The 21,695-nt window shown below is 34.8% G+C and overlaps 1 protein-coding gene across 7 annotated transcripts in view; it reads right to left on the bottom strand.

Moving 5' to 3' along the window:
• Dmxl1 (Dmx like 1) overlaps nucleotides 1-21,695 on the bottom strand; it is a 172,223-nt gene that overhangs the window by 115,191 nt on the left and 35,337 nt on the right. For all 7 annotated transcript variants that reach the window (XR_015444714.1, XM_021238196.2, XM_004836161.4 and 4 more), the window contains exons 5-15: nucleotides 21,384-21,516; nucleotides 17,797-17,863; nucleotides 16,230-16,408; nucleotides 14,802-14,991; nucleotides 12,685-12,853; nucleotides 6,759-6,971; nucleotides 4,645-4,898; nucleotides 3,858-4,542; nucleotides 3,646-3,767; nucleotides 779-868; nucleotides 600-702 (exon numbers count right to left, since the gene is read on the bottom strand). Coding sequence is in view for 6 of the 7 variants with exons in the window: in XM_021238196.2 (XP_021093855.2) it covers nucleotides 600-702; nucleotides 779-868; nucleotides 3,646-3,767; nucleotides 3,858-4,542; nucleotides 4,645-4,898; nucleotides 6,759-6,971; nucleotides 12,685-12,853; nucleotides 14,802-14,991; nucleotides 16,230-16,408; nucleotides 17,797-17,863; nucleotides 21,384-21,516 (2,205 nt within the window). In the remaining variant the exon portion in view is untranslated. The remainder of the gene's footprint in view (nucleotides 1-599; nucleotides 703-778; nucleotides 869-3,645; nucleotides 3,768-3,857; nucleotides 4,543-4,644; nucleotides 4,899-6,758; nucleotides 6,972-12,684; nucleotides 12,854-14,801; nucleotides 14,992-16,229; nucleotides 16,409-17,796; nucleotides 17,864-21,383; nucleotides 21,517-21,695) is intronic.

Below are 21,695 nucleotides of genomic sequence, written 5' to 3' on the forward strand. Positions count from 1 at the left end.
CTTAATATTTTAAGCTACTTCTTTAAATTATGAATCTCTAAATGGCCAAGGGTCCAAGTTATCTACATCAATAAGGTAGGAACCCACTGATGTAAACAGCATTTACACACTGATTATAAAACATTTCTATTGTTTTTCAAAAAAATGTAACTGAGAAAATCCTTTAATTTTTTTTTTAATCTTTTTCCTTGCAAATAATAAAAATACAGGGATGGGGATACAGTTCAGTGGTAAAGAGTTTGCCTTACATACATAAGGTTCAATCTCCAGCACTGGAAAAGAAAAAGAAGAGAGAAGGGAGGGCGAGGAAGAGCCTCAAGAGGTAGCACATGCGCACATGCGTATAGTGCCAGCTATGTGGGAAACAGACAGGGGGATCACAGGAGCCCAGGAGTCAGAGGCCAGCCTGTGCAACACACCAACATTCTGTCTCAGAATAAGTAGGTACAGAAAAGGCCAATGTTTTATGATAAGTAATATCACAAATCCAAATGGAACAATTTTAAGTTAAACAGACAATGTGAAACCTATCAGTTCATTCTAAGTAACTGCCTAACATATTCTACATTATATTTCTCATTACATAAAAAATTCTTTACCTGTACTGGATAAAATGCAGTCTTTTCCAAAACTCTTCTTTTCAAGGTCATTCAGAATAAAGTCTTCTTGAAAAACATGAAGCAGCTGAGTTTTTCTGCCATGCTGAATGTAAACAAATACCAACATAAGTTGACATACGTGATATTTACCTCATGCTAAGTAACAGAAAAATACTTACAAGTTTAGTAATGGGATCTAATGCGATAATACATCCTGGCCTGGCTGTTGACTGTTGACTGACGATGTTAAACACTTCACCAACATATTTCTGTTTTAAAAAAAAATTAGTATTTCCTTTACTAAACAATTAAATTCAAAAGCAATTACGAGCAAATAACATGAAAGTTCAAGCATAACAGATAAATAATTAAGTTCAAGGAAGGGGCTAAATACAGCCCTTTTCTTTTAGGAGGGGTACTGGGGACCGAACTCAGAACCTTGCGCTTGCAAGGGAGGCACGGTGCCACTAGCTAAATCCCTGGCCCCCTTTTCTTTTTTTTTTGTACAGGGATCAAACTTGAACTCGGGACCTTGCACTTGTGAGGCAAACTGCAGAACCACTGAGCTAAATCCCTGGCCCAGCCCTTTTCAACTATAAACATTCTAGGATTTTAACTCAATGGAGATTACATAAAAATGAGTAAAAGTTACAGCTCAATTGGTACAGAGAAAAACAAAAGTAATACTTGGTCACTGCTAAGAGAGAAAAATATTTACTACCCATGAATGTGAAAGACTGACTTAAACTTCCTGGGTATTTTCTAAGAAACAGTAATTTTTGTTTTGGTACCAGGGATCAAACTCACGACCTTGCGCTTGCAAGGCAGGTGCGGTGCCACTGAGTTAAATCCCTGAAGAAGCAGTGATTTTTAAGTATTAATTTTGAGCTAGGAAAGATACCGCTAAAGAAACAAGTTGACAAACTATATAGGCTGATTCACTGATTTACTCATGGCTTAAATGCTCTAGTCAAATTCACATTGTTATAGTCAATAATCATTTCTCAATCTTTATCATACTTGCTCTATCAGCAGCATGTGAGCCTGGTGATTTCTCCCTTCTTAAAATACTTTCTTCATTTGGCTTCTATTACACACTGCATTCACACAATTTTTAAGAATGGAATGCTCTGGCATTCAAGACTTGTAACACTTTTGTTTTCTAATTATACTCCCTCCACAATATCCTCTTTGCAAATTTAAATTTATCTGTTGACAACTCCCTATTTTACATCTTTAAACCACAGTTCCTTCTAAACTTCAGAGACTAACCTACGGGGTGTCTTGGATGTCAAACAGGCATCTCTCTAAATTAACCTATCCAAACAACCTCTTCAGTTCACCTAGCCCTCAAAACCTACTAATTTTACAATCTTTTTCATTTCGGCTCATGGTAATTCTACTTTACCTAATACCTACCCACAATCCATAAGAGCAATCCTCTTTTTTCCCATACACATTCCATATCCAGTTCAATCATGACTATTCAATGCTCAAAACATACTCAGAATTTGGCCAATTATCTCTTATTACCTCTTAATACCTTTGTCTCTCTCTTGGACTACTACACTGGCCTCTTCAATTGGTCTCTCTGGTTACACTTCCCATTTATAATCTATGTAACCTCCAGAATTACCCAATAAAAACATAACTCAGTCAAATTATATCATACTATCATTTTCTTTAATGCTTTCCACATTATTCAGAGTAAGAGCCAAAGTTACTACAGGGATCTGTAATGATCTTGTTTTCCCTTTATGCAATCAACATACAGTGGCTTCAGAGTCTTTAAATGGCTATCCCTACTCCTAGATGACTCTTCGTTTACCTACACATCTAAATCCCTCCCCTCCTTCCAGTGTTTACTCAAATGTTCCCTTTTCTGTGATGTTTTCTGTGATTCATAGTTTGCTTGGCACACCCTACTTCTTTTGCAACACTGTTTTTCAGTAGTATTTCTTTTTTTTTTTTTTTTTTGGTACCAGGGATCGAACTTGGGTCCTTGAGCTTGCACAGCAGGTGGCAAAACCACTGAGCAAAATCCCCAGCCCTCTCTGTAGTATTTCTTAATATGTTTTAACTGTCTTTTACCACCATATCTCCCCTCCACAGAAATCTATGGTACTGATTTCTGTCTGTTTTGTTCACATCTAAATTCTTAACAGTTATAATAATGCCTGATAAAAAGAAGACCCCTTGATAAAAATATGTACTTCTACTACAATACATTATGTGTATTTTGGGAAACTTTGTGTTCTGCAAAATCACGCATTAAAAATAGCTGAGGAAGAAAATAGGATTAAAACAGACCACTGAATCTATCCAACTCTGTAAGCTGAGACTTAATAAAAATATTAATTGAAAACTGAGAAGATGGCTAGAATCTCCTAAACAGGAAGATCAAATAGAGCTAAAGGCTACCTCAGAATACACATCAAAGGCAAAAACGGCAGAAATGTTTGTTTGCTGGAAGTGCAGAGACAATGTAGGTAGTAGGCTTCTATTAGGCTTTGAAGAAGTATGCCCCTCATAAGGCAAAAGCTTTACAATAGTATTAATAGGAGCTCTGCCTGAACACCCAAGTTGAGGAATTTTTTTTGTTTTGGTTTAAGATTCAAACTTTGTTCCTGTTACTTCAACCACCCATACCTAGAAAAAAAAAGTACAGATGAACCAACATAACTTCCATACTACTCTAGCAGTAGTTCTTATTTATTTATTAGCCAAGAAGTATCACAGGAACATATAAAAGAACAGACTATTTTTCTGAGGGGTGCCAAGGACTGAACCAAGACCCTCACACATGCTAGGCACGTGCTTGACCATAAGCCATGTCCCCTCCCTAGGCTCTACTTTTTCAATAAATGAAATGGTTTCTTTAGCTTAAAATAACTGTAAAGGTACAATACAAATACGAAAAAATAAGAAACATGTTTATTACAAATTATGTATCGTGATTCTAGTAAATGCCAAGTAAGTATAGATTAAGTACTATACCTAAAAATACCGAATAAATACTTCAACCATTTTAAAAGCCAATACTTACAGAAATTTCAGGGTTTGAAAGCTCATATAAAAGTTTTTTGGCATCAATAACTGCTTCATATAACCTCAGATATTGTCCATCACTAGCTACAAAGCACGCACTAGGAGAGTTGCAGTATGCACCTATAATGAATTTTCAAACATTTAAAATATAACCTTTTAGTAATAATGTCAGAAAATTGAAATTACTAAACTAAAAATCAGAATGCTTACCTAGACAGTAACTGGGTATAAGAGCAGGGAGCCATGCCACATTGGAAAAGGCAGAAACGTGAAGAGAATTAATCCGGGCAAGCTCAGACACTCCTCCAGAAAAAGACAGTGGCCCGACAGGGTCAACCCTCCAAAGAATAAGCTCACTATAAACTGCATTGGGATCCTGAAATGCCATATCAATGGTACTTTTACTTTGTTGTGTCAAAGAACATTCTTCAATATTTATAATATCATGAGGTTGCTTTTGGTTATCATCATCTGGTGTCCTTAATGCGTTATGGTGTGATGTTGTCAGTAATAATGGTAATACTGAGTGGCAAGCTAAATCATTCAGATGAAAACGATGACCACAATATCTGGATTTGTGAGAAATACTAAGAACTGTAGAAAAAGCAGATTCCTCAGCAAAACTGACCAGCCACTGATTCAGAGAACCATCAGCATGCTTTGAAATCATCATAACATTAGGAGTAAAAATACTTAATTTTAAACTATTAGATGATTTACTGTGTCCAGAAGAGATAAGCATTGATGTAGAACGAGTGAGACCAGAAGGTTTTTGTTTCCCTTGCTGAATAGCCAAGTCAACATTCTTGGTACAGGCATACATTACAATGCTTTTACAGAGAGAGTTTGCATCACCTGTAGGGAAAGCTACAGGAATTCTGGAAACAAAGGACACCTAAAATTAAGAAACTGAGTATTAGAATATATGAATTATACAGAGATATTACAAACAGTACCCAAACAGGAAGTAACTCTATAAAGATCATAATAATAGTACCTGTACTTGACGAAACATACTAGGCTGGTATTCATCCAGCCAATCTACATGCCAAACTAGTAAAGAACCATCCATGGGATGAATACTGAAAAGCATGTCTGCATTTTTACTCCATTCAGACAGGAGCACTTCGATCTGATGATCAATGGCAGCTGATGGTAATGGTGCAAAACTTGAGTTTGGTACCATTTTATCTCCACCCAATTCCTTCTTTTCATGATTTATGTTCAAATCATCAACACTGTCATCCATTTCTATAAGGAAAAGAATGAATACAAATAAATACAATCAAGCTATTACTACAAACTAAGAAATAGCTTTATAAAATTTTTAAAAATTTATATAATGATTTATTAATCTAGGTAAAAATATATTATCACACCTCTTTAAAAAAATCCCCATCTTGGGGCCAGGGATTTAGCTCAGTGGTTCCGCCACCTGGCTCAGAAGCGCAATGTCCCGAGTTCAATCCCCAGTACAAAAAAAAAAAAAAAATCCCAATCTTTATACCTTTCCCTCAACTCTTGTTTAGGAATATAAAGCCTTTCTTAAAAGAGACATTTAAAAAATGTTTTGACTGCTCATCAGATTAAAAAACAGCAAGTCAAGACACTCAAATCTGTAAGAAAAAAGAAAAACAGAAAAATAAGTCAAAGGAGGATATGAAGAGCCAGCCACAGAAGATATTAATTAAAAGATATCCACTCATTCTGTTCAATTTGTGTCAAGAAAATACAAAGTAAAACAGATGCCATTTTCTCCTTGTCAACTGGCAAGAAAGTTATATAAGGAAAAGATTTAGTGTTAAAAAGAGTATTTAAACTTGGAGAAAGTAAAAACTTACTGGTGGGCGATTTGTCACTTGTTGATATTTAAAACCTATATACTCACTGGTAATTTCATGTATGCTAGGTATGCTACAGAAAACATCACACAAAGATGAAAAGATGTGTCATGGTACCAATATTAGTATAATGAAAAGGCTATTTTAAATCAACTTAAATGTCTATCAATAGAGGAATTGAAGGTTTCTCTTGGACATGGAATATTAAAGATTATAAGATGGAAAACTCCCCACTATTTGATTTAAACAAGTTGTAGGACATTACTTTTGTATAAAAATGAATACCTATACTATAACTTCTGTATACTCATGTTCACAGAAAAGAAAGCAATCTGGAAGAACACTCACCAAACATAACCACATAGAAACTTTACCCCTTTCTGTATAGCTCTTATTTAATGATAACAAACTCTTGCAATTAAAACAAGACTTTTAAAAATCCAACTCATCTATGAGTCACACACTTTAACAGAGATGATCACCCACACACCGCAGCTTGATATTTCCGAGTCTTTACCTCAGAGAGGCTATCTAGATGAGGACCATATAGGGCTCTGTGACTATTTGGTACCAATGCAATGTGAATGGAAGGATACATATCAGTTCTGAGTCAAGGCTTAGAAACAGTTACTCCTCCTCCTCTCTCTACACCAAAGGCAAAGCTGAATGCAGATGAGTTTAAGGTCCTTCAATGTACATAGATATCACCTAGAAAATCTATTATATTGTAATACTGAGTAGACCTGCTGAGTAGATCTGTGTGGAGCCTGCAATTACACATTTCTAAAGAGCTCCCAGGAAATGCGAATATTGCAAATCAACAGAAAGTCATTTAAGAAGAAGATCCTGGGGCGGGGATGCAGCCCAATGTCTTCTTGCCTGCCTGGCAAATGAGAGATCCTGAGTTCAATCCTGGTACCAAAAAAAAATAATAAATAAAAAGAACAAGGTCCTGGAGCTTATAAAACCATAAGGAAGGAGAGCCCTGAGTTCTTGAATCTCCATATGGAAAAAATCTACTTGGAACAGGAATAACTTTATCAGACTTTTTGGGGGGGACTGGGGATCAAACTCGGGTCCTTGTGCTTGCGAGGAAGGTGGCAGAACCATTGAGCTAAATCCCTGGCCGGCTATATCAGATTATTAAATGAGCTAATTCATATTTGCATTATCTCATTGCAATTTTTTGTTCTGAAAAGTTTTATCCTAACATAAAAACTGCTGATATTTGAACAAAACCTCCGAACTTTTATTCTTTTTAAAGGTTTACCTTCATCAGATTTTACATCTGCTTGATTAGAGTCTTCTGCACTGGTTTCAGAAGATGGTTGTTCAAAACTTTTTCTAAGTTGCTGTATAAAGACTTCCATGGACAAAGTAAAGTGCAGCTCTTTGTTGTTTAACCAATGTACCACAAAAGGCCCACTCTTGTCTTCATTTTCACTTAAACTCAGAGATGAAATAGATGGAAGAAGTGGAATATCTACAAAGAAAAGATTATAAAATTTAAATTTTCACCATTCTAGCATACTATTTTCATTATTATCTATTACATAATTATCTTTTGTCGGGGAAAGAATTTTCCTACTTTTTAATTTAACTAAATATTTTGAGTTTTTCAACATTAGTTTTTAGAGTAGATTTAAGTTCACAGAACAACTGAAAGGTAAGCAACAATCACACACTCTGTTCCCGCTCATGTGCCACACCTCCCCACTGTGACATCCCACCTCCACAGAGGCAATCAGCTTGTGCTTGTGAAATATATAATTGGGCAGGGGATAAACATTCATCAAATAATTATACTAAGGAACACACACATAATAAACAGCAGCTCTTAGATTGGATACATTAGAACTTGCCTCTAATAGAAGGGACAGAAGAAAGGTATTTTTGAATCTTCTCCTTTACTATCTATCTCATGGAATTTTTTCTACTCGTGTCAAACAACAGGTACATTGTATGAACAGATAATTCAGGGGATTTATCTTTTCTTTTAAAAAGTAGATTTTAACTGGGCATGGTGGTGCATGCCTGTGATCCCAGCACTCAGAAGGCTGACAGAAGAGGATCACCACATATTTAACACCAGCCTAGGGTACATAGTGAGTTCAAGGCCAGCCATGACTTTAAAGTGAGACCCTGTCTCAAAAATAAACAGATTTTAAAAAGTACACCCATCAGCAATATACTGTCACAACTGATAAGCCTACACTCACTCATCACTACCATCCAGAGTCCAAGGTTTAGCTTACAGTTTATGTTCTATGGGTATGGATAAATTTATACATACTACATTTATCTTTAAACTTCTAAAATACATATTTTATTTTACCTGCAAATAAATTTCCAATAAGATGTTTGCCACTATTATTAATAGTAAGAGATTTAAGTATTAAATTTAACCTACTTATTACAGAGGAGTTAAAATTATACATTTTGAGTCATCAGTGTAATTTAACTATACAGTGGTACCTCAGTTCACTAACTTAAGTCTTTCCACGATTCTGGTCACAAAATTTGTTCCATGTTGCACCCAGAATCATGGGATGAAATCTGCAGCCAGAATCATGGAGAGAATTAAAGTTTGTGAACTGAGGTGCCACTGTATATGTTTTCTTTAATCCTGAAAAACTTCTCATGAAGAAACATTTCTATAATCCTAGATATGCTAAAAGGAATGTCTTAACATATTTTGGTAAAAATAAAAACATACAGTGGAAAATACCATCATCATTAAAGTCAAAGGAACTAGTGACATATACCTCTCTATAGCAACAATTTTTTAACTTAACAGACTGACATATTAACTTCTTTAATGATCTACCCATCTAAGATAGGTTACTGCATATTTATTAGCATCAAGATTGATGTTAGAAGGTAAGAAATTGAGGTTCCCTTTTCATGTACATGGAAAAAAATCAAGAGAGATCACAGCTAAAAAGAAATCGTTCCTTAGTATCATACTTGATAAAACTGCTAAATTAAGGATAGTGAGGTACATATCTAGTCAGCTATTACAAATGATAATCCCTAACTACTAGAGGTAAAGAAAAGTTCAACTCTATCATATTAGATCAAAACTCAACCATGTTGATATATGCTGAAGTGCAAAGGCTGGAGTGAATTCAAGGAATATAAACAATTTATTCCAAAATAATTCTACTTTTTAAGAGTATTATAAATTATCAGTTCATACAATGTGCCTATTTTTAGACACCAATTGAAAGAATACTATGAGATAAATAGTAAAGAAGATAAAAGAATCTTTCTCCTGTCTCTTCTACTAGAAGCAAGTTCTAATATATCTAATCTAATAGCTGCTATCTATTACCTGTATATTTCTTAGAACAATTATTTGATAAATGTTTATTTATCCACTACCTGATTACGTATTTCACAAGAGCAAGCTGATACCTTATTGATTGCTACTGTACCTCTAGTTCCTACACTGGCATAGATCAAACATTTAATAAGAACCTTGAAAGGTTGAACTGCCAATCTTACTGTTTCTGGATGGATACAAAGCAGTGCCAGGGTTTGAGAGGATACTTCAAGAAGCCATGGGTAAGATTTTCTCATATTTGACTTATGATCAACGCAGATGAAATCAGCAATTCTTTCAGAAGACCACAGCCTGACTGTTAAGTACACAAGAAGGAGTATGGCTTTTGCCAGAAGCATTCTAACTAAAAGGAAACTAAAAACTCTTTTGTGTCCAACCTCACTCAAAGAATTTGATTAATGCCATTTAAAAAATTTATTAGTACATATTTGTAGTACATACTGTTTACACTCCTTGTGTGGAGATGGTACATGTACAATGACATTTGCATGGGAATAATCCAGAAACTAGAACTGAAAGAGCATGTTCTTAGGAGCTCCTCTCCAATGGCTATTCCCACTGACAGAGAAATAAACGAAAATATATCTAAGAGCTGTGCTTAAGAAATACATCATCTAGGGCCAGGCATGGTGGAGCCTGTCTGTAATCCCAGCACTTAGGAGGCTGAGGCAGGAGGAATGCCTTAAGTTCAAATCTTGCCTGGGTGAATTCAAGACCAACCTGAACTGCATAATGAGATCCTGACTCAAAGACAGACAGACAGACAGACAGACACACACACACACACACACACACACAAACACACAGAAAAAAAGATAGATATCTAAAAACATCATTCCAACAGATCAAATGAAGGAGAAAGAATTCCTCATAGAGGCCATTCTAGATGCTAACATTATTTCATTTTGATTCGCTCTGCATTTTCTTTAGTGGGCTATTCTTCAAAGAAAAGTTTTAGAGTTTTTCATATGGGAAACTAGTCAAGGAGAAGCCACACTGGAATTTAGGGCTCCTTTCTCAGTAATCCCTAACCTTTTTACATTAATGTACTTCAAGCTTTGTTTATTCTCATAATGCTGTCCTTTATTTTTTTTCTTTTATATTTTGTGATGCTGAGGGTTCAACCTGGTTCCTCACACTTGCAAGGCAACTGTTCTAACAATGAGCTACTTCCATTCCAATACTGTCATTACTCAGCAGGAACCTTCAAAATTATTCCACTGGTCTTACAGGTAAGTTGTACTGTAATTACTGTTGATACATGTTTTTGATAAAGGTGATGATCTTTCCCAAGCTTATATAATTTTTTAAATTAAATTCTTTTATTGGTACATTGTAGGTATACAACACAATTACATTTCTCATTGGGAATTGTACCTTTATATAATGCATCTTGGTTCTTATTTTTTCCCCATTCCTAGCCCTCCCTTCACATCCTCCACCCTTCCCTATTTACAAAGACTTTATTTCCATTTTTTCCATTTCTCAGCATTTTTTCCTTTCCCTTCTTTCCTTTCCCTTGCCCCTCCCACTACCCCTACCCCTTTGGACCTTTTCTTCCTATTTTACATTATCGATTATTCATTCTAATCATTGGTACATTTTAGATATACAATATAATGACATTCATCATTGGAAATTTGCACCTTTACATAGTCTCTCTTGGTTCTTATTTTTCACCCTTGTCCAGCACTCTCTTCAACCCCTCCATTCCTCCCTATTTACAAATATTTTGTTCCTATTTTTCCATTTTCTCATATTAATCCCATTCTCTTCTATCCTTTCCCCTAGCTCTCCCACTTCCTTCCCCTTTGCCCCTTTGCTTCCTATTTCAAATTACCTATTATACATCTAGTCCTTATTTACACTTTGTTTCTCACACCAGAGAAACTATTCGGAATTTATTCATGTGTGTCCTATTTATTTTACTTAAGAGTATTGCCTCAATGTGCATCCACTTAGCTATAAATGTCTCTAATTTCTCATTTTTGATGGCTGAGTAGTACTCCATTTTATAAAAAAACCCACATTTTCTTGATCCAGTCTCCAGTTGATGGGCATTTGGGCTGTTTCCAAGTTTTAGCTATTACAAACTGTGCTGCTATGAACATGGGCGCACATATATCACTGTGGTATGATTCTTTTAATTCTTTGGGGAAGATCCCCAGCAGTGGAATAGCGGGGTCAAACGGGACTTCCAGTCCTAGTTCTTTGAGGTATCTCCATACTGATCTCCACAGTGGTTGCATCAGTTTACACTCCCACCAGCAGTGGAGCAGGGTTCTTCTTTCCCCACAGCCCCACCAGCATTTGTTATTGGTTGATTTCATGATAGCAGCCATTCTTTCTGGAGTGAAGTGGAATCTCAGTGTTGTTTTCATTTGCATCTCTCAAATGACCAGTGATGTTGAACATTTTTTCATGTATTTATTTGCTGTTTCTACTTCCTTGTCTGAGAAATGTCTGTTCATTTCAGATGCCCATTTTCAGATTGGGTCTTTAAATTTGGGAGGTCTGATCTTTTTAAGTTCTTTATAGATTTGAGATAGTAGACCTTTGTCTGAGGAAGAGCAGGTTTATATAATTTTTAATAAAGATAATTAAATATTGTCCCATTTACATATTTTGATTCATGAATTGTTTTTTTTTTTGGTACTGGGGATTGAACTCAGGACCTTGCGCTTGTGAGGCAGGTGGTGGCACCACTGAGCTAAATCCCTGGCCCCATGAATTCTTATAGAGCTATGATTGTTGTCAATCAAATAAAAACTACAAAGATCAAAAACACTTTTCATTCCTACCATAATAACCTCTATACTTCCACTTTGCAGGGCACTTCTCATTTTGATGAATAAAATTCTACTCAAGTAACTACTGGACTATACTTACTGCTACTACTTTGAAGGATGCAATACTGTAATTTCCAGCTATATAGAAATAGTTTATGCTTAACTGAAAGTTAAGAATATTCCACAGGATGCAAAAACTCATCAATAGTGATTATCTTCTAGTGAGAGGGACTAAAGTGAGACAGAATAAACTAGGGTATGTATAGGTAATACACAGAAGCTCTTGGACTGGATGTATTAGAACTTGCTCTAACAGAAAGGAAAAGAGGAAGATTCTTTTATCTTTTCTTTGACCATTTACTTACTATGGTAGTCTTTCTACTGTTGTCTACCAACAGAAACACTGCATGAAATTTGACCTCTAGCTCATCTTAATTCCTGTCACTTCTTTACAGATAGCATTTATGTGTAAATATTTTAAAATTTTTTTCAAGAAATATTACAAGGTTCTATTTTGAATGTCTCAATTGTGATCACTGGGTTTTATACTCACAGAAAATATTTACTAAAGTGATAAAGACTTCAATCTCCAAATTCAGAGACTCAGATATTTAGAACTTTCAGTCTACTAATACATATTTGACTACAGAAATAAGTTTCTTAATTTTTCCAGTTACAACTTTTATAAATTTCTTATCTCTCTGAGTCCAAAGATCAAGTGTCAAACACTGATGTTATATTAATAACTATGAAATAATCATAAAATACTACTTCTGTGACATTAACCTCTACTAGGTAATAGCTTAAATTTCAATTTTTGAATAAACTAATAGTAAGTCTCAATAACTTATCAGGATCTTATGCATAAACCAATTCATGGCCTTAAAATGCAAAAAACAACCAAAATAACAACAAAAAATGGAAACAAGTGATCTGGATGCAAGGAAAACTGGCAAAGTCACCTCCAAATTTGACATATTCAAAAACTAAAAGAATAGTTTATTTATTGTAGAATTAACCCACTCAATTTCAAAACTCCATTTTGAGGGCTCCTTTCTTACCTGTGGCTGGGTTAATACTGGCTGCAATATGGAAGTGGCAGAGGGCATTGGCGTGCAGTGGAGTGCTCCTGTGGACATGGTGTGGGTCCTGCTGATGAGGCAGGTAGCCGGTATGTGCTACAAGTGCCAGTGACCTCCTCCGGCCTCTGCGAAAATGTCTAAGGTTTACCTGTGTGAATAAAAACAAAGTAAAGCTAATGCCTATATTGTCACATGTGCATAGTCTACATAATGATTATTGTTCATTACATATATGTAAAATGCCTTTCAACACTTTTGTATAGCGAATTCAAATTCTGAAGAATAAGGTTAGAACTTAACGTGTCTGAGCTCCTCTCTTAAACTTCACACAGTACTTTGCAATTTTTATCTGGTTTACTTTCTTAAAATTAATATCCTAAAATCAATATCTTAAAATTAGTAATATTTAAAATTTAAAATTTAACATTCTTAAAATCAACATTAATTCCTTACCATAAATACCTTTAATATTTTCTTTAAATTAATAATTGTTTACATTTTTTCTAATTGTTATGGTTTATATATGATGCCTCCCCAAAGCCTCATGTGCTCACTTTGGGAGTGGCTGCATCATGGGTATGTGATACTGGATTACTCCACTGAGTGGTTTATCACAGTTCTGAGTGTAGGTGGTGGACTTGGTGAAGAGGGAAGACCCACCCTGGGTGTGAGTGGCACCAATCAATAGGTTTGTAGCCTGGATGGAATAAAAAGGAAAATAAAGAGGAAGTCTTGGGCCAGGGATTTAGCTCAGTGGTGCCGCCTGCCTCACAAGCGAAAGGTCCTGAGTTCGATCTCCGGTACGAAAAAATTTTTTAAAAAATGTTGGGCCGGGAATTTAGCTCAGTGGTTCTCCTGCCTGTCTCCCAAGTGCAAGGACCCGAGTTCAATCCCCATACCAAAAAAAAAAAAAAAAGAGGAAGTCTTACTGGCTCCTACCTTGATGCCCTCTGCCCTGCTGTCCTGCCTTGGAATCACCCAACTACGGAAGGAAACGTCTACAAACTGTGACTTAAAATAAACCTTTCCAACTTTAACTTGTGGGTGTTAGGTATTTTTTATCACCAATGAGAAAGTAACTAAGACACTAATAATGTGTATGTGAACAATGATGTCTCTATGTATATTGCTCTCTTTGCCCATAGTTGATTCCCTGTCATGACAAAGCATTTAATAATCCTGGCACCACACATTAGGATATTTCATGATTTACAGATCACTTTCACAGAGATCATCTCATTTGATCCCCTGAGGCAGACAGTGCAAATATTACTCTCATCTTTCATAGGATAAAATAGTTCATATGAAACCCAAGGTCACCTTGTTAATAAGAGGAAGAGCTAAAAGTAGAACAAGTCTTTAGATTCCTAGTCTAAGATTTCTTTCAGCTATTATTACACCTAACTATTCTGTTATTGAATATACAATGCAACATATATTTAATTATGTTCTAAGCCGTTGGGACACTACTCAAATGTGAAAAATAGTTGCTCCGTAATCATGCAAAGGATTCAAAGATAAATCATTTTAAAATTATTTTCAGTTCTGAATATTAAGAAAATAATGAATCTAAAGCTGGGCATGGGGGTGCATGCCTGCAATCCCAGTGCTCGGGAGGCTGAGGCAGGAGGATCCCCTTGAGTTCAAGGCCAGCCTGACCTACATAGCGAGACCCTGCCTCAAAGAACCAAAATAAAAAAAAAAATAAAAAATAAGTAAATTAACATTAATTAGTAAAATAAAGACTCCAAGTTCTGGTGGGTCTAAAAATGACTGATATAGAACAGAATATGAAAAACCACTCTATTCCAAGCTCTGAGAAAATTTATATAGTCTAATCTTTGCATTCTCATATTTTAATTTGCTTTGTAACTTAAATATAATCATCCTTTTGATATTATCAGTTAAGCTAAGATTAATTTCATAATTATTTATAGGTAGTTATATGCTCTAAACAAAATCCTTAAGAATATATTTTTTAACAAGATAAAACTTAAAAATTTGAGAATTCCTAAGACAGGTTTCTTATATTACTATGTTACAAAAAAGACAATGTACTAACCCTGAAAGAAATAACATTTAACAAAAACACTAACCTCAAGAGCATTTTGAACACGTTCTTTACTGGAAGCATTTCTCTTGAAGTTATTTGTTAAATTAATTGGTTCAGACCAATGGTTGCAGTCACCTCCATATAGCAAAAAGTCATTTGGTAAAAATGTCTCTACCCAAAGACGACATACATTATCTTTACAGCAAGTCAGTAGTACATTACATACAGACGCTCTAAGGAATAAAGGGATTTTAGAGGAAAGAATACAAATTTTACACAGTATCACAGACATTCTGCAATGTTTCTATACATATTTAAATGTACACAAATAAGTTAACAATGAAGACAATGTTATTATATAGAGATTTCATCATAGTAAACGGCAATGTATTTTTCTGCCCAGAATCAGTAGTTCTTGTTTCAAACACCTAAGATTCTTAACTAGAGCAATAGCAGTTAGGTAAGGTCGGGTAGGGTTACTAACAATTATAGATTGTCCAGACTATGCTCCTTAACTCAACGACTGACACATCTCCCTCACAGCAGAACCATTACTTTTCCTAGAGTGTTCCTCCTACAGCTACACTTTTTTAGACCAGAGGGCTGGCGCAGGAACTGCAAGTACTGCTCTGTAGTTCAAATGTCTAGGTATAATCCATTGGCTGGGAAGAGCAAAAGCCAAGTCAACAAATTATCTATGTACACTAGCACAAATCACATTAGGATGTTTCAGGTGATAACATTCATAGCATAGTGAAAGAATAAGAGAAAAACTTACACAGTATAGCCAAATTGACAACTGCCATGTAGCACCAAAAATGACTTCTAACTATATTTGAGTAATATGTTTCCACATTAACATAGTATAGGTAAAAATTCAGTGGGCTATCAAGTCTTTCAAGACTATAGGAAAGAAAGAACATATCTGTGTGTCTGGATGGATTACACTAATATCTAATTCACAGCAGGATAATCTGAGGTGTGCACACACTTCACTCTCCTCAAAGATGTTCAACAAAGTTATGTAAATGCTTGATTGAGGTCTCATAGCCTCTTGATTAAGCTCTTTTTCTTAAAAAAAAAAAAGGAAACCAGAGGAGACTTATACTAGAAGGTACAAAATGACAAAGTGAAATGTGAAAAAGTCCACACCAACAGCAATCTGTAGAATAAGAGAGAAAAATTAAGACACAAAACAGAAAGTAGAGAAAATGCACACAACTTTGTAACTTAAAGACATCTGATATGGAGGCAAATTATCTCAGCTTAAACTCGTTTCATATGTCCCACACAATGACCGTCAATCATACTTGATTTACAGACAAATGTGAAGGCCAGGGACTCTAATATTGCTGTAATCTTTATAGGATCCAAAGTCCTATAGCTATGGTCTCACAAAGTTAGAAAAGCAGTCAAAGTCACATTAATGATGTTCTCTTAACACATGGGAAAAAATAACCAATCTACTGACCTAGGCATATACTTGCTTGTTTTACGCCAGGAAAATCCATTTACAGCTCGAGGATGGGCCAAATATACAAAGGAAAAGTCAATTTCTCCTTGGGACTGTTTGTCTGAACTTATATCAGGAGAGGTAACAGCTGTCCGCCAGTTTTCTACATTATACCATACCTTTAAAAGACAGTCATCCTAAAAAAAAAAAAAAAGTAGAAAAATACAGAACCAAATTAAATTGAAAGTTAATTTAAACAGCAAAATTAAGATTCTTCTCTCAACTGGCATAAACGGAGATAGCAGGAGGGGTTGGCACCGAGGAAATGAGAAGTTCTCTGATTCTCATTACTTTTCAATCAGCATTCCTTAATTATGCTTTTGAGAAATAAAACATGTGAATGTGTATATTGTATTCAAGAAAAATGCTACTAATTACTATATACTATAGGAAATGGAGTCAGTCAGGAAAGACTGAAAGATGAAATTAAGGGCTTCTCCTCTATAAAACGAAATATCAAAAAAGAAAGCAATACCACCAGCAAAAATACAGAGACTACTACTCACTGAACAAAAGGACACACTTATTTCACGGATTATATAACTTTTCAAAGAAAATGTTATCAATGATAACTAGTATCTTGTATTACATAAAGTATTCTATATATAATGAAATTTGTACCTAATTTGGGAAATAAGGAGAGGGAGACTAGAATGTATTGAGTGCTGCTTTTAATCTATAACAGAATTTCTACTGTAAAATCAATCAGAATGAACAGTTTCATTTCTCTCCTTTAAAAGAAAAAAAAAAAAGACACCTCACTGTGGTTTAGGGGTATCTCACACTCCGTTTGCAGAAGGCTGAGTCATGAAAACAATAATTTCAAACCACTAGTGTTTCACAAACTATTCAGTGTACCAATGATTAAAAATAAAATAATTCAAGAAAATACACTTTTCTGAAATCAACAGATAGTAACAAGGTACAGTATGTACACCAAAGGAATAGTCACAAATGTCCCTTTAAAAAAACCTATAAGTCTTATATTTTAAACACAGTGTAATACAAATATCAGCTAAAAGATAATATAAGTAGAAGCTATAGTTTATCATCCACTGCATGCAAGGCACTGGGCTAGTCACTTTATATACATTCTCTAAATTAACCCTATGATTAATGACTTGTGAAGTAGGTGGTATTATTCTCATTTTACATAAGAAAAAAGGAAGGCTCAAAGGGATTGACTTGTTTAAGATGAAAAGGCTGGTAAATGGTAGATTTATGTACCTAGATCTATCACTAAGGCTAAGGTATTCCAATTATACCATATTGTCTTTTAACATCATAATATATACCAACTTTTTTGTTACTTAATATTTTAATAGAAAATAAGATTTTCAAGGGCTGGGGATTTATTTTAGTAGCACTGCACTTGCCCTGCAAGCTCAAGGTCCTGAGTTTGATCCTTGATATGGGGAGGGGGGAGATTTCCAAGATAAAAAATAGAATAATGCCAGCCAATGTCCATAAAGCTTCAAAATAAAGTGTGAATACGCAATCTGACAATAGCATGTCCAGAATTTACCTTCCCAGCAGTGGCAAAAAATTCTCCATCTGGTGAAAATTTCATCAAATGAACTTCAGAAGCAGTTCTGTAAAGAGGTAAGATATAATTTGCAAAAAAACTAAGAAAAAATAAAATAGTCTCAAAATTATTCTCCCACAACCTCTTCAGATAGAAAATGTTTTAATAATATATATTCACACAATTGATTGACTGACTACAGTACTGGGGACCAAACCTAGACTTTCAAACTGAGCTACTGCCTCAGCCTTTTCTTTTTACTTTTCTTTCCTTTCCTCTTCTCTCTCTCCTTCCTTTTTCTTTCATTCTTTCTTTTTTGAAAAGGAAAAACTATGTTATCTCACTATGTTGTCCAGTCTGTTCTAAATTCCAGAGGTGATCTCTCTGCCCTAGTCTCTCAAAAAGCTGGAATTAAACCATGCTGGTTTAAAAGTAAAATTATTTTTTGGTTTTTTTTTTTTGAGCTCAGAGTTGAACCCAGGGCCTTGCATATATAAGGAGAATTATTTGAACCCATGAGTTGGAGATCACCATGGGCAACTTGTGAGCATGTCAAAAAAAAAAAAGGAGGGCCACGGATTTAGCTCAGAGGTTCCAGCACCTGCCTCACAAGTGCAAGGTCCTGAGTTCAATCTCCGGTTCCAAAAAAAAAAAAAAGGCAAAGGCTACATACTGACTATACACTGTCTCCTCACTCCGAACATATCCACTCCATCACTCATTCTGCTCTCTTCACTTCAGTCAGAAGTTAGAACATTTTAACTACGGGTCTCTGCACTTCATGACAGGTACTTGTGGCCTGCTCTCTCACTTCACATCTATGCGCAAAGATCACCTCTATTTCCTTTCCCCTTACCCTATGTACTTTGTCTCCATGGCACTAACACACCTTTGTTCAACATGTGCAACCAGTGTCTTAAATCTATCACAAGTGGGAAAAAAACCCAGTAATAATAAATAAATAAAACAAATGGGATATGATCAAAATTCAACTTTTAAATGTATTCCAGTGAATGTAATCTATTGATCCTAAATCAAAACCTGCATGGTTTCTAGATTATGTCTTTTCTGCTTGCTTAAATACAGCTCAAATAATCAGTATTTCTGTTCCATGGTACTACTGGAAACTCTTAATTCTACATTCTCCTCTCTCACAACTGCAAAAAGTATACTTCAAGCTCTCAGTTCATCACATGAAAGCTCCTAAACAGACCTCCAGAAAACACAATCTAACACTTCACTGTTCCTCCTCGCAACCTCAATGACTCAGAGGCAAGGCTGTAACTCTTTCTAAAGAATTATTTATGCAAATCCAATTCTCTGTATATATATTAACCTTTTTTATGCCTATGACCTAGATGGGGAGAAAAATATACGGAACCAGCTCCTTTGAAATCTGCTCTGTAAATTTTAACTATAGAAAGTCTGCTGGCTCTCATTTTGGTATCTGGTAACTACTACTACTTCAAATAAAATTGAGTCAGGAAAAATTCCATCTAACATCCTGATATACCAGTTTACTGGCTTATTATCTTTCTATCTACTCAATATAATATTACAAGCATTTCTGAAGCATCCTGGGACATGATAAGCACTCAATAAATATCTGGTGAATGAACATAACCAGGAATTATTATCTGAAGGATGTGAAAAAAATTAAGCCTACTGATTCATACTTCCAAATTGTACCCTAGAAATGAAATATCAATTTCATTCACGTGACAGCCCATGAGATACCTGTTTTTCCAAATATTCACTGTTTAATAGAGAATATTCATTATCTTCTTTTCGCACATTTCACATTTCTATTTCAAGTGCAATCAACCCTTAAAATAATTATGTTATACATACACCTTTTTAAATTTTGTGCTCAAGCATTGCAAAAAAATAATTATATCATTCTCTTCTCTGCCCACTATTACTATTATTTTACCTACACTTTTCTAAGTAATTTTTAAGACTGGCCTTTAAAAAGGCATTAACCCCTAAATTCCATATTTCCTTCAGTTTTTTGTTCCTTTCTGTTTTCTGGCTTATTAGAAATATTGAATTGATAAATACAGTATTTCACCATGTTGCCAAGATTGGTCTTGAACTCCTGAGCTAAGTGATCTACTGACTCAAGTCTCCCAAATAGCTGGGACTACAGATGTGTGCAACGATACCTGGTTAGTCAAAACTATTAATTTTTCCCTTCCTTTCAGTTTCTAGTATTCGTGTCATACTTAGAAGTCTTTCCCTAACTCTAAAGCAGCATATTTTGTCCAACAATACAACAAAAGTGACACATATAAGTCAAATATAGCATTTGAAATCTCCTACTAGTGCGCTAGATGTGGTGGCACATGCTGTAATTCCAGCTGCTTGGGATGCTGGGACAGGATCCCAAGTTTGAGGATAGCCTGGACAACTTAAGACTCTAGTACAAAAATAAAATGATAGAAAGGCTGGGGATGTACCTCTGTGGTACAGCACCTGCCTAGCATGTGAAAACCCCTGGTTTGATTTTCACTACAGGGAGAAAAAAAAAACCTATTAGCCACATGAAAAAGGAAAACAGAAACATGTGAAATTAAGTATATGTTATTTAACCTAATATGCCAAAAAATACTATCATTTCAACACATAATCAATTAAAAAACTGTTAGAGATAGTTTACATTATTTTATGCCAAGCTTTTGAAATCTAGTGTTTACTTTATACACATATATACGTAATAAGATATTTTACATTCTTTTTTGTGTTTGTGCTGAGTTTTGGAAATCCACTGTTTATCTTTCAGCACATCCAACTGGGACTAACCACATCTCAAGGGCTAAAGCAAAATGTGGTCAGTGCCCACAATATTGAACATTGTAGCTCTAAAATAGAGAAATTTACCTATATTTTCTCTAATATTTTTGTTTCACTGTACAGAAATTCAGTATTTTCCTCCATCTGACACTTTGATACCAGCTACAAAAGTGATTCTAACTCACTTTCCCTTCCATAGAGCGGCTAATTATTGCTCCACTATGAAATGCTCCTTTATACACTGAGTATCTATTCATGGTTGAGTCTACACCTAGATCCTCATATGTCTGTTCCTATATTAACAACAAACTGCTAAATCAGCTATAGCTTTACTATACTACTTTCATTTTTCTTTTCTTTCACAATTTCCCTGGTTTTCCCATCTTGTTCTTGCAAAGAAATTTAGAATTATGCTCAAAAGTAGGAATTCCAATGAAATTCTGATTATGGTCAATATATAAATTAATATGGGAAAAACAAACTTCCCCATAATACAAAGCCTTTCATTCAAAAGCATAAAAAGAATATCTTTTTTGTATAATTTAGCAATTTCCATTTAATGATCTTCATGTAGGCCTTTTATATTTATGTTTCTTTCTAGATATTTTCACATTTTAAAAAACATGGAGATTTGGAACCTGGAAAATGGTGAATTCTTGATGTGCAAAAAAGGCATGTTACACACAAAAAGAAATCAATGTTAGTGTGGTTTTACACAAGTTAAAATGCATTTATAGTATAATAAAATCACAAATAACAGATTTATCAGTTTAATCCCCTAATTAGTTGCTTACTTGCAATGCCAAATGCATCTCCAATCCCCAAAGTTAAGATCTGTTTTATCTGCATCTTCATCTTCATTTAGCTTCTTTAAATTAGTATTAGACCAGAGTTGCAAACAGCTGGAACCCGTTAAAAGACGACTACCTAAAAAAAAAAAAAAAAATTCACTACTTGTTATTTAGGTATTTAACAGTGAGTTAAAATACAAGTTCAAGAGTTTCATATAATACTATAAAGATAATACAATTTATAAAAAGACTAACAAAAAATATTTGGGGAAGGGGAAGAAGGGTGTACTTTAATTTTGTTGAAACAGCTTGGAA

This window comes from Heterocephalus glaber, unplaced genomic scaffold, assembly GCF_053883595.1.
Source record: "Heterocephalus glaber isolate CG9 unplaced genomic scaffold, H.glaber_assembly_v1.0 deba00001606, whole genome shotgun sequence".
NCBI lineage: Eukaryota > Metazoa > Chordata > Mammalia > Rodentia > Bathyergidae > Heterocephalus > Heterocephalus glaber.